This window comes from Cryptomeria japonica, chromosome 9, assembly GCF_030272615.1.
Source record: "Cryptomeria japonica chromosome 9, Sugi_1.0, whole genome shotgun sequence".
Classification (NCBI taxonomy): domain Eukaryota; kingdom Viridiplantae; phylum Streptophyta; class Pinopsida; order Cupressales; family Cupressaceae; genus Cryptomeria; species Cryptomeria japonica.
In genome coordinates, this window is record NC_081413.1 from 682,761,160 (window position 1) to 682,774,853 (window position 13,694).

Below are 13,694 nucleotides of genomic sequence, written 5' to 3' on the forward strand. Positions count from 1 at the left end.
CTGAATTTTCTAATTTGATTGCTTAGATGCGAGTAAGCTTCATTTCTGGAATCCTATTTGAGATTTCCTTTATTTAAATATCATGTGAAACTGTGGTTATGGAAACCCTTTGATTGCATTTTTCATTGTTACTCATTATTGGTTCTCACTTTTTATGGCGGTTTAAAATGTGCTCAATATAATGAATAATGTCGCACACAATTTCTTACTGCAAGGTGCAACTAAAAAGAGTCTTTTTGCTCTTTACTTGGAATCAGGTTTACAAACTGATGTATATGGGAGCAAAGACCATCAGGAATTTGTAAACACATAACAAGTATCTCATTGTATATCTCTTCTAGAGATTGTAAACTGACCACAAAAACAAGTGGAGTGGTTGTTTAGATATGCAATATTTGGAAAGAGTTAGAATTGTTCTTAGTCCTCTTAAAGGATCTGTGATCTAGGACAGCCTACAGGAGGCACAAATGATTAAAAGTTTAATATGGCTTGACGCATAAATTTTGCAAATATATTTGGATCAGAATTTGCCTGATATCCAATGCCGTGATAGGGGTAGAATAAGAGAGACAAACACTAGACCACAGGGAAACAAAATTAATAATATGTGATTGAAAGTTAAGCACTGAGATGTGAAAATTAGAAAATAGAAATATTTCAAAACCATGGAGGCAAGAAAGTTGCACCTTCTTCTTATCTTCTTACTATGCCCTCCCTGGATAGAAGGCAGACCTGAGAAGGATGAACACAGAGAAGCTAAGAGACAAGGTTTCTCAACCCTAATTGTCCTCATGAAGATACATTACTGTCATCTGAAATCGATTGTCATAGCAAAGTCCAGAAAAGGGATGCATTTAGATTGAGGATTGTAAAAGACTCTTCAGCCAAGCCTCCATACTCTAATCAGTACAATAGTTACTATCTTATTTAATTACTTGGCTCAACTAAAGCCAATAAAGATGAAAAAAAATGCTAGGGCTCCAAGGGCAAATTGGAGGAATGAGAATTGTGAAATAGGCGGGACACTCTTGAAAGGCTTGGAATTGAGATAGGTTGCAAAGCCAAATCTTAAATTGGATTCCTTTGGAGGCAAGAAAACCAATTTTTTATTAGCTGCCAAGAAAATAGATTGAAGCTTACTAGCCGAACAATTTACTTCATCAATCATAGTCTTTATGTTTCCAGGCTTTCACTTTACCCACTTTCACAGCATTGATAATGATTTACAATTTTCCATCTTATTCAAACTCTTATAATTGCAATGTGGTACCCTTGAGCGTTACAATTTCAGCAGCATGATTATTGGTCTTTCTGTCAACATTGATAGCATATATTAAAATTGATTGCCCTTTAGAGTCCTTGAGTACTTTTCCATGGATAAGGCCTGAATTGCCTTTAGTGGTATCATCAAAACTTAACTTAATCAGTCTCTAGGGAGGGTTGGGGGTTGTCAGAAGATAGCAGATTTAATAGGTCTATCCGATCTCAACCTATTATTGTGAATGAACATACAAAATTAGAGCAAATTGTTGACTTCATATTTATTTGGTGAGAATGAATTGCTTTTAAATTCTTAATAAAATTATTGTACTATTTTGTCTGGTATTTGATTTCATTGGGTGGAAATGGAGTGAATTAGAGTCCCAAATTAGTGATATGCTCTAGGGGAGTAAATTTACAACAGGATCCAAATGAAAATTAAGATGAATTAACAAACCATATAAAATCTGGCATAAAAAATTTAAACTGAAATGAACAAGGATTCATCCCTCAAGACAATGCTTTACGAGGCTTTCAAAAATGTTAGGGCCTAGACAAATCAGCAACATTAAAAAGTAGAGTGATATTACCAAATACATACTGTGAGATCACCATGTTTTTTCTATAAGGCCAAATTTTAAAAAGTGCAGGGCTTCCAAAGTATCTTTAAACACAGCATTCACATTCTTGTGATCTAAGGTAAATCTTATGCTTAGAAACATTGGTCCATATGCTTAGGGACCAAAACATGCAAGATATATTGAAATGCTTCGTAGGCATTATCTTCAGAAATCCACAAGTAGCTCTGCTGAATATATTACCACTTCAGTCTTCTAGCATATTAATGAAAGTACTGCACACAATGGGTAAACTACATTAGCCTGTTTTGCAAATCTCCGTGATAGGTATTTCATTTGTTCATGAATATCTTAGAACAAAAACAGTCTTGTAAATCCAGACAAAAAAGAGGATTTCTAAGATGAAATTTTTCTGTAGAGCAGAAAGGAGGTGTTGAAGGAAGATGGAGAAACAGGTGGAGACATTTGGAAATCTAATCAAGTGTAGATAAATATTTTTAAAATGAAAGAATGCTTCTCTTCTATTTGAAAATCCAAGTTTAGTTTTTAAAAAGGAAATCATATAAAGGGTCTGGAAGATTTTGATAATTAAAGCACTACACACAATGGGTAAGCTACATTATCCTGTCTTGCGTATCTTCCTGATAGGTATTCCATTTATTAGTGAATCTCTTAAACAAAAATAGTCTTGTAAACCCAGATAAAAAAGATGATTTGTATGGTGATTTTTTTTTAATAGCTGAAAGAAGGTTTTGAAGGGAGACTGAGAAACAGGTGGAGAAACTTGAAAATCTAATTAAGTGCAGATAAACATTTTTGAAATGAAAGAATGCTTCTTTTCTATATGAAAATACAAGTTTAGCTTACAAACAGATGACATAAATGGTGTGGAATATTTTTATTTTTTTGAGATATTGAATATTGAGGCTTGAAATCATTGTGTATGATGATGAATTGCTAATTTCTGTTGAATCTTTGCCTAAAATATATAAGTCGAAGCCCTTTCCCACGTGCATAAAGGTTTGGTATGCTTGATCAAAAAAGTATATATCCCTCGTCACTTTCATGAGAAACAATCTGTGAAGGATATTCCACATTCTTGGTAGGCAAATGACAAGAGGCTTAAGGTTTCATAAAACTGTTTATGTCAAATCTAATTTAATGTGTCTGTGACTATGTAATGACTGTTTGTTTATTCATTACTTTCAGAAGTAGTTTCACTTTGTGTGTTCATCCATCTGATTAGACTTTTTCTTTCTTTAAATTTACCTCACAATTATAGGGAAGCTAGCAGAAGATTTACAGGGGGAATATCTTCAAAGTTCAGAAGAAGTTTCTCAGGAAAGTTCTCTATCTAAGTGGTTATATCCTAGCAAAGAAGAGCTACCAGATGATAAAGAAATGAGTATTTTTGACCATTTAGAAGAACTTCGGCAGAGGATATTTGTTTCAGTCTTGGCTGTTGGTGTGGCTATCTTAGCATGCTTTACATTTTCTAAAGATTTGATATATTTTCTGGAAGCCCCTGTGACTCCACAAGGTGTTCGATTCTTGCAGCTGTCACCAGGAGAATTCTTTTTTACAACCTTGAAGGTATAATTTTAAGTATCTTGATGGTAGCCTCTAAATGTGTTTCATTTAGAGTGTCTTGACAGCTTTTATATAATCATATGATGCTTCGCTGCCTACTCAACTATTTCTACAATTCCATTTATAATATTATAATACTTGGGACTAGGTTTGTCTGAATTTACAGCATTGATGTTCAAATTTCCAGCTTCCTTGAATATGTTTTGTAACTCATGTTGTCAATAAGGGACTTATCCGATCTAAGAAAAATTAGAGTGTATTGTAACATTTGATCGTTTGATGTCACTTATAATTCATTACTAAAGCAAACCCTGTTTGTGGTAAAGGATTTTGTGGATCGTTTGCAATGTCTATTCTATTATCAATGAACTGGACTTGATATGCCATTTAAAAATTGGATTAATCTCCAATCATTGAAAGATTCAATAATGGAAAAACAGCAGTAAGAGGTAGCTAAGAGAGCCTTTTTATCATGATTATCTCGATGACATTGAGAATGTATTTCCTATCAATATTTTGTGAAGCTGTCTGAACTCTGAAGAGCTTCTTGAACCTCTCCCTCTTCCCTAAACTCAGTATTGGTTTCTTCAAATTTCAAAGACTTTTCATGATGTTTATTGGTAAATCATCTATTCTCTGTATTGTGGAGTATTTTACATGTTGGAGTACTGTTTATTGCTAGCATATGTTTCTAGGAATGTGAATTATGTTCCTTTGGTGGAGACATGGTCATGTTGATGATATTTGAACATGAATGATATGGGGTGAATTTGGGTCCAAATTGGAAGGTGTATTATGTCTTCAAAATAACTCTTAGGAGCAAGTATTATTTTATAGCCCAGTAGCACCTATTGTTCTCCTTGGTGGTGAGACATGAAGCATAAGTATAGCTTAAGAAGCATGGAGCAAAATTAAAGGATATACGAGATCATTTTATCACAATAAATTTAAGATTTAAAGGAATACGCCCTGGCCTATTTTGAATTTTCATGAAGGTAGGTACGTTATCCATTGAAAGTGAGACTTTAAAATCTTATATGCTATACAGATATAAGTTCACTATGACAAGGATAGGATAAGTCTCCAGTCCCGCCCAGTAACCATGTTTCACCCATCAATTAATAGGCTTTATTTCTGAATGTCTATATACATAAGAGAAGGCTGTGGATATGGGATAAAATTTGTACAATTAAATTTAGTCTTTCCACTTATCTGCCTAGTTTTAGTTTATTTTTATCTACCTTTTGGAGTTGTTCTAAGTTCTGACCACTTATAATTTTTTTCTATCTACTCTTCCATCTGTTTGAGCAGTCCACACCTTTTAGTTTAAACTTAATTTTTATCTATGCTTTGAATAATTTCACGAACCTACTTGGATGTGGACTTGATTGATACATAGCTATAGGCTATAGCTAAATTATTAACTATATTAAATGTCATCACCTTCTACCACTAAACAAGGTTGATAAAAGACATTAAATAGTTGAAGCTTAGTTACACTATCTAGATGTGAACCCAAACTCAAACATTCAAACTAAAATGAAAAATATCAAGATAAGGAAAAACCCTAGCTTTATAAGGATATCATCAAGCTCAAACTAGAGCACTCCACTTACCTATAGAACCTATACACCTAAAACAAACTTGATTGCAAAACTAAGATTGAGAAGCAACTCACAAATTACATTGTGAAACTAGAACATGGGCCTACTTGAAGAAACATTGGGCACAATGAATCTGTGAGGTGCCTTTACTTACAAGAAGTAGAAAAAGATGTCATGTCTCCTTTTTAGAATCAATTCAATTGGGAGGCCCGTAGCCTATTTCTTATTTCTTTAAGGAAATAGTTTAATATTAATATTTAAAATTGTATAGTAACTTTATTTTACAAATTTATAAAAAGACATTCTAAATATTATTATTACTTTTTTGATATGGGCCAAATGAAATATTTTATTAAATGTGTTTTCAAACATCTTTGGAGATGATTTTAGGTGGGAAAAGATAATTTGAAATTAAAAGGGTGCATGTAAAAGAAAAGTTTGGGAGTGGAAAAGGCATCCACTTGCTTGTTATCAAACCTTTTTCTTGTTCATCTCCACATCAGTGGACGAAAACCCTTTGGTGCAGGAATGTAAAGAACTAAATTCCTCTTGGTTTCCAGTTGAGGTGATTCCAATCAAGGGTCGCATTTGTGCGAGAAGATTGCAGTATTTCAGTTTCAGTTGTGATTGGGATTTTCACTGAGTTGAAGATCCTATTTTAATATATATCAATTTAAGTGATTTCCAGAATAATTTATTTTCATTACATTTCCACTATAGTTGGCCATACCAGTCAGTACCAAATAATTGGGATTTTCACTGAGTTGAAGTTTTTCTTTTAATATATATCAATTTAAGTGATTTCCAGAATAATTTATTTTCATTACATTTCCACCATAGTTGGCCATACCAGTCAGTACCAAATAATATTGTGGTGATAGTTCAAGGATAAACCATTCATTATTTTATATGTGGCCGTACCAGTCAGTACCAAATAATATTGTGGTGATATTTCAAGGATAAACCATTCATTATTTTATTGTGGCCGTACTTGTTATTGTTTGGATTGCTAATATATTACTAAAGGAAAATCTGAGATACAGCATAGGAACCAGTTTGGAAAACCTCAAATCCTGACCAGCACAGACAACATGTAAGTCCAAGGCAAAAAAGCAGTGGAAGGAATGCTATTACAACATACTATGTGCTACAAACATATCAAAGGAAGGATGCTTTGTCACAAAAACCAGAGTCACTGAAATATTAAGAGAAGGATGCGCTGTCCCTGAATGCCCATACTAGAGTCCTTTGAAACATCCATATCTGTGAGACTGTCATTGGGTAAAGACGCTGAACCCCCTTCTGGTTCTACATAGTATTTGTGCAGCAAGTATATTTGTTTTGAATGCTATTGATGAGAAATGAGGTTGCCATATGAATTTCAAGTGCAAGTTAATATATAACTTGAGTCGATGTTAGTGGCTACTTTCATTGGCTGCTGTACTACCCATTCAGCTGGTCATAATTTTGGAGTAAAATTTATTTATTATTGAATGTCACCACATTTTCTTATGTGGGTTGCCATTTTTTGAAGGCTTAGGCCTTAGCAAGGTGTTGGAGGATTATTTTCCTTGTTTGGTCACCATACATCTTATGAAGGAGCCGCTGTATTGTTTGTAAAAGGAAGTCCGAGCTTAATAAATGTGTATTACAGCTGCCCCACATTCCTTGTGATTGGCCATAAGCCAAACTCATAAATTGGCTTATCATTTGAACTTGTAAATCATCTATGTATTTCTGATTTTAGTATTATTTATATATTCAGGGGTATTTTTGGTAGCTGCAAAAACATAAAAACTTATATTTGTGGCTTAAAGAATTTTATGTTATCAATATTGCATGCTGTTATTTAATATTGTTGGGAAATAAAGAGGTTCAATACCAAAGATTGTGAAGATCAATCTTGTTTACCCTCTCAGGTGAATAACTTGAAGTACACAGATAAAGCACGTAATGCAGAATAATAATGCCATAGATATCAGATGCAATATATGAGATGTTATTCCATTCATAATTGTCTCCCTCACAAGTTACATTCAGAAGTATTTAAAGGTACTGAGGGGGTGCGAGCGCCAACCGTCGCACCGCAACTACCACCCCGCGGTTGCCAACTAACCAAGACAGTTACAACTTAATTAACTAGTTTTATTTTCATGTACAATATTGCCGCCAACAAATCTCTATCCAATAAACTATTCAAAGAATGAGATACAAGGCTTGGATAGCTGCAACATAAAAATCTAAAACTCATATGCAAATCTGAAAATTAAATTGCCTTAATTGTGGAAAACCAAGATTAGATCTTTTTTCTTTATGATGCCAAAAATTAGCCTGTAAACTATGCTAAATAAACCTATCTTATTGTGAATTAATAACGACAATAAATAACGATTAACATTAGCATAAGATAGCAGCGATAAGGCATAAATCAGCAACATAACATGCACACATAGCACAAGATTAATGTGGAGAAACCCTTACAGGAAAAAACTCCACCAAGAAGAGAGCACAAGCTTGCATTTTCAACAATAAATGTGCTTACAATACAATCACTTCCATTCTCCTTTTTGCATCCATCACAGTAGCACCTATGTACATGTGAACAACGTCCTTATGCTTTCCATTTGTCCTTTATTCCTGCATAGAAATCTACATTCAACTGTTACATATATAAAATTTACACCCAAAGCTTGAATTTATAGAATGGCGAGAGCTCCAAAACCACCAATAAAGGTTCCCAAAGGAGCCTCTTCATTTCTCATGACCACAACCTTTGGAATGCCTCCATGGAACTCGAAAAGGCACTGGTTTAGCTTCCAATACTTTCCCTCCAACCTAGGCACCCATACTTGTTAGATAAATATTACATTAAATGTAATAAATGAGCGGATGCCAAGAGACACCTGTTGCCTCTTCCATGCTCCAACTTGGAGAAGCCCATAAGTCACTATTTTTTTTACTTAGCCATTAAATATCTTATTCTAGATGCCCATAAGTGGGGAAAACAATATTAAATAATTGTGTTCACAACCCACTTTTACTGCTTCTAGTGGAACCTATCACCCCTTATGAATGCATTACAAATAATGGTGAAGATCAAATATTACAAATTATTTTCCCAATACATTTTAAGTGCCTTAGGACACTTTCCAAGGATGTTGGAACCGTGTCATAGGATCAAAGTTCCTAGACTCGGACTTGGCTCGGACTCGGCAAGGCCGACTCGACTCGTGACTCGGCAACGACTCGACAATGACTCAGCAAAATTAAAAAACCCTTGAAATTTAGAGTTTTTTAACGATTGAAAACTTTTTTCATGCACCCATTATTGAATAAAGCTTAAAGACACTATAACATCATCAAATAGAAGCTAATTTGATCACATACATAAACATACATCACATGCGTAGAAATGTAAATTGTAGTTGAAGGAAATAGAAAACATAGATATATAAATGTTGTCATGTATATAAAATCCATGACATCAAATGTTCCCAAACATATATGTAACTATAAACAAAAACAAGTCTATGGCTCAGGTTCTAGTTCATCCTCAGCCTCAACCTCATAGTAGTTTGTCTACCTCCTACAAATGCGTCTAAGGTAGGTCCTGGATGACTGAGTAGCCATAGTCTCCGCCTGTGAGGTGCCACAATGATCAACATCAGTTGTGCCTGTGCCGGATCATGCTCTATCCTCCTCCTCTGCCATAGTCATAGCCTCAGCCTCTCTGTCTGCTTGGTCAACCCACTCATGGTCCTCCTCAGTGAAGACGGGATCGGTAGACTCAATGATCCATTCAGACTCTGGATCGATCTCCGCTAAAGTGATCGGAGAGGAGTCAGTGTCCAAAATTAGCTTGGTCCTAAGACGGAGGTTGTAATGAACAAAAACAAGATCATTCAACCTCTGCATAGGCAATCTATTACGCCTCTTCGAGTGGATGTGCTGAAACATGGACCAATTGCTTTCACATCCAGAAGCGCTACATGGCTGACTCAAAATACAGATGGCAATTTTTTTGAAGGTTTGGGGTTTAGGGCCCAAACATTTGCCACCATCTATCTGAAATAACGGAAAGAAAAAAAAAAATCAATCTAATTTCCAACTTGAAGGCTAGATAATAAAATAAAAAATTAAAATGCATAAGCCATAAACTTAAGAATCTTAAGTTTACATATATTTCTACCTGGTTGCAATTGTGTCCGAGCCTCTATACACATGCTGCTTGCGAAGATTGCCCCTTCTTGATTATTATATTTATCCAGCTGGAGCATTGTACTTGAGGCTGTGCCATCAATACACAACTTCTGTACCACTGTATACAGGCCACTAAGAACCTCCTCATCTACCTTGAAGTTATCACGGAATCGAAATGCCGGATTGAGGTAATAGGCTGCTGCATGGATGGGCTTGTGAAGCTAGTTCTGCCATCTCCTATCAATAATCTCCCAAATGGGGCCATACTTATCCTCATCTCCTGCATATATGGACCTAATGGCCTCCTTGGCCCTATCCATACCCTCATATATATAGCCCATAGAGGGCTTCTCCCCATCAACAACTCGTAGGAGAACTGCGTGGGGCTCAGTGACCTACACATAATGTTAAACAAAAACAATTAAGTCAAATTAAATAATAAAAAAAGCAAAATTGCAAAGTTAAATTGTTAATAAATTAAAAGTAAATTACTAAATAGTAGATACTAAATGTTAAATTGTAATAAATTTACCTACACAATTTCTCCACAAGGGGTTCAAAAACTTGGCTCATCAAAAATGCAATTTACCACATCTATCCCTGCAGTGGTTGTAGCATAGGATGAGGAAGTCTACTCCTCACCAACAAACATACGCCTCAAAGCTGCCTTTAATTTCATCAAGGATTTTAGTGTGAGGAAGTTTGAGGCAAACCTCGTGATACCAGGACGAGCCAACTCTTTTGGCCCCGTGTATCACCTCATAATGCTAAGGACCAATGCATGATTGTAGATAAACTTGCTGATATTTTTGGCCCTTTCAACTATTGATTTCACCCATTCAAGCATACCAATATCTTCCAACATGAGGTCAAGGCAATGGGCCGCACATGGAGACCAAAAATTTTTCGGGTGCCTCTCCATCAACAATTTACCTGCAGTAATTTTAAATTAATTAGAAATTTTGATGTGTTAAGAAAATTATAAATAATCATAGATGCCTCTCCATCAAGACTTGAAAAGTTCAAAGTTTACCTGCAACAACATAACTTGCTGCATTATCTGTCACCGCCTGCACCACATTTTCTTCCCCCACCTCTTGTATGTTTTCCTCAATAGCCTCACATAAGTATGTGGCATTTTTCACATGTGAGGAAGCATCAATAGACTTCAAGAACATGGTCGATCTTGAAAATAGAGCAAAATAATTATCAATTATCATGTATCAATCAAGTTTCAACAAATCAAAATTTAATTTATTCAATGCATTTAGGGAAGTACAAATTAGAATGATCAATCACCTCCGTAGGAAACAATAAAATTTAGGAGTGTTCTATTCCTCTTATCTGTCCAACCATCTGTCATGATGGTGCAACCCTTTTGGCTCCAAGATTGTCGGTGGTCCTCTAGCTCAACTTTCATATCCTCAACCATTTCTAACAAGAGGGGGCCACTTAAATCAGCATCAGTAGGGGCTTTAAACCCCGCACCACAAATGGTTATGGCATCTACCATGCCTTGCCAATAAGGAGACCCGTCACAAATAGATTATGATTAGACAAAGTAGAGTTCAATTTCAAACTATAAATTTGCTTTTAAACTTAAAGCAATCAAATCAAAAAGAATTACCTGGCTGCAATAAAGGGAATGTTGCAAAAGTACCAAAACTTGCAAATTTGTTTTCTTGCAACATCATGAACCTCCTTGTTCCAACTCATGCTCTCAAGCGAGGGTTGTGCCCCAAGAGTACTGCATGGCACAAAATAACTATCCAACCTCGATTTCCGAACTCTAGGGCCAAAGGTAATAGTGCCACTAGGAGGAGTAGAAGTAGAAGTACTAGCACTAGCAGAAGCACTAGGACGAAAGGGAGGCATGGAAGAACCCTCTCCAACATAGCCTGCGGATGTGGATGCGGACGCGGATGCAGGTGCATGGGAGCCAATAGCACTTAACTCTTCCAATTGCCTCTTCTTAGTTAACTTTTTTTGTTCATGTGTTTCTAATTGGACATAACAGAAACGTTTTGCCTGAGCAGTTTGTTTTTTACATACCTCAATATCATGGCCAGGTATGCTGGCAATATGGTATTTAAATCTATTGATGCCACCAAAATTAATTTCTTTACAAAAAACATTTTGTTTGATTTTTTTGTCTACCAGGAAACTCTTTAGTATATTTCCAAACCTCATTCTTTTTAGGCATTGTGAAAAATGAATGTTTTTAAAACGTGAAGGCTGCTGCAATAAGAAAATTTTATAAAGTTATAAACTAATAGAAAAAATCAGCAAACCCTACTTTTTTTAAGAAAAAATTGTAAATACATGTTTACAATTTTTTTTCTAAAAAAATGTAGGGTTTGCACTTTGCTATTATTCTACTTCTCTCATTGAAGTTAAACTAAAAAAATAAAAACATTCAAGATTTGGAAAGTTAATTGTTAAACTAAAAAAATTTAACAAACAAATGAAAAAAATCCATTAACATACCTAAAAAAACCAACAAAATCTACAAAGTTTAACACTTACCTCTTTCAAATAAGTTGAGAAGTCTTGCTATGGACTCTTTGATGCTCTCAATGCAAGCCTATGGCCTCCCCAATGTGATTTGTGGTCGCCTTGATACTCTTCTTCCCTGCTGGTTGCAAACCTATGGCCTCTTGTTTTCCTTCCTCTCTCTCACTTTTCCTCTCTTCTCACAACTAGCAATTAGAAGACCTTTTAGAGTTGAATGAAAAATAAATTAAAAAAAAAACATGTCAAAAAGCTTTTATTTTTTTGGTTTTTGCAAGTCGAAATTTCAACATGTCGCGGTCGAGTCTTGGAGCTCGGACTCGACGAGGTTTGCCATAACTCGCCTGACTCACACCTGACTCGCAAGTCAGGTGAGTTATGGGCAAAAGTTGTCGAGTCCAAGTCCCGAGTTGGCAAAACTCGCCGAGTTTGGTTCGACTCGCCAACTCGCCAGACTCGCAACGAGTCTGGGAACTCTGCATAGGATTTACAAGCTAGATGACACCTTAATCCTAACAAATATTGGGTTGTGTTGTGACGTTTTCACACATCGCCCCATTGCAAATGGGGACCCATGTTTTTTGCTCGTTTTGCTCGTTTTCGCTTTGCTTTTTTAGGGTTTTGTTAGTTAGTTGGTCGTCTGGATTTAGGGTCAAGCCTTAGGGTTTTAATTACCGTCTTTTCGGACCAAAATCCAGTCAGTTTTGGGAGCTTTTTGAATTTCCTTTTCTAGAATGCAAATTTTGAATGAAATGAATTCGCCAGAATGGTCTATTTTCAATTGGAATGTTGATGCAGAGCTTAAATTTGTCTAAGTGTTGAAGATGAAATGTGAATTTTTGTCCAATTGAATATTTTTGACCAAATTTTGACTTTTTTGAATTTTGATCCTAGGCATTTCAAATGATTTGTTTTCGCCTTGTGAAGTGATAAAATGTGTAAAATCATGATATTTTGGCCTGTAGGAGCAAAATCGCTCCTGTCCCTCAGTGAAGGACGGGAGCTCGTTTTCAAATATCTTACTATTCCTGCAGGGTCAAGATGAATTTCGAGTTGGAAGTGATGGAGAGAGGCGAGATCTTTCCATTGAATATAAATTGAAGATTTTCATGAACACAGAAATGCCTCCAGGGGAAAAATCGCTCCTGTCCCTCAGTGAAGGACTGGAGCTACAAATCCAATTTTGCTTTGTCCTTGCAAGATTTTAACGTCTTGACGATGTGAGAAGGTCCAAAGAGGTACATTTTATCAAATGAATATAACTTGAAGTGCTGTCGGGGAGATCAACAGGGTAGCAAGTCCGGCTTGAGTGAGGTCCTGATCCTGAAATTTGGCTAAGTCCGGAATGTCCTGATCCTGAAATTTGACTAAGTCTGGAAACTGAAAAACCTCCAAAAACTAGATTTTGCAATATAACTCCTGGAGGTCTGAAACCACTCTCAAACATCCTGAAAGTATATATGGAATATAACTTAAAGTATAAGAAAGAAGAAACATAGAAGGAAATGGAAATGTCACTTATACTTAAATGTTATATTCCATTAAAATTGTCCTGATCGAGAGTGCGAAAAGTCAAATTTCGCTCGTGTCCTTCTCCAAGGGTCCAGAGCGAAATGCGCTCGTGTCCCTCCCCAAGGGACCAAGGCGAATCGCTCGTGTCCCTCACCAAGGGACCAGAGCGAAAATGATTAGTTGAGCCATTCCTGACCTTGTTTGGACGAATCGAGACATCAAAGGCATGGTGAAGGACGAAATGAGCATGATAGAACATCCAGACTTGATCAAAAAACAATGAAATGATGAAGTTTTGCCTAGAGGGCCAAATTCGCTCCTGTCCCTCACTGAAGGACCAGAGCGAAATTCTTCATAAGGTACGATCTGGGCAAAGATCAAGCAAATTTTATGTTCGAAGGCAAGAAAGGAGGTCAATCGAACCCGTTGAAGACAAATT

The 13,694-nt window shown here is 35.9% G+C and overlaps 1 protein-coding gene across 1 annotated transcript in view; it reads left to right on the top strand.

Annotated features, from left to right (window-relative positions):
* Positions 1–13,694, top strand: part of LOC131073973 (sec-independent protein translocase protein TATC, chloroplastic) — a 67,568-nt gene that overhangs the window by 18,757 nt on the left and 35,117 nt on the right. Inside the window, exon 2 of the mRNA XM_058010507.2 lies at positions 3,121–3,431. Within this exon, the coding sequence (XP_057866490.1) occupies positions 3,121–3,431 (311 nt within the window). The remainder of the gene's footprint in view (positions 1–3,120; positions 3,432–13,694) is intronic.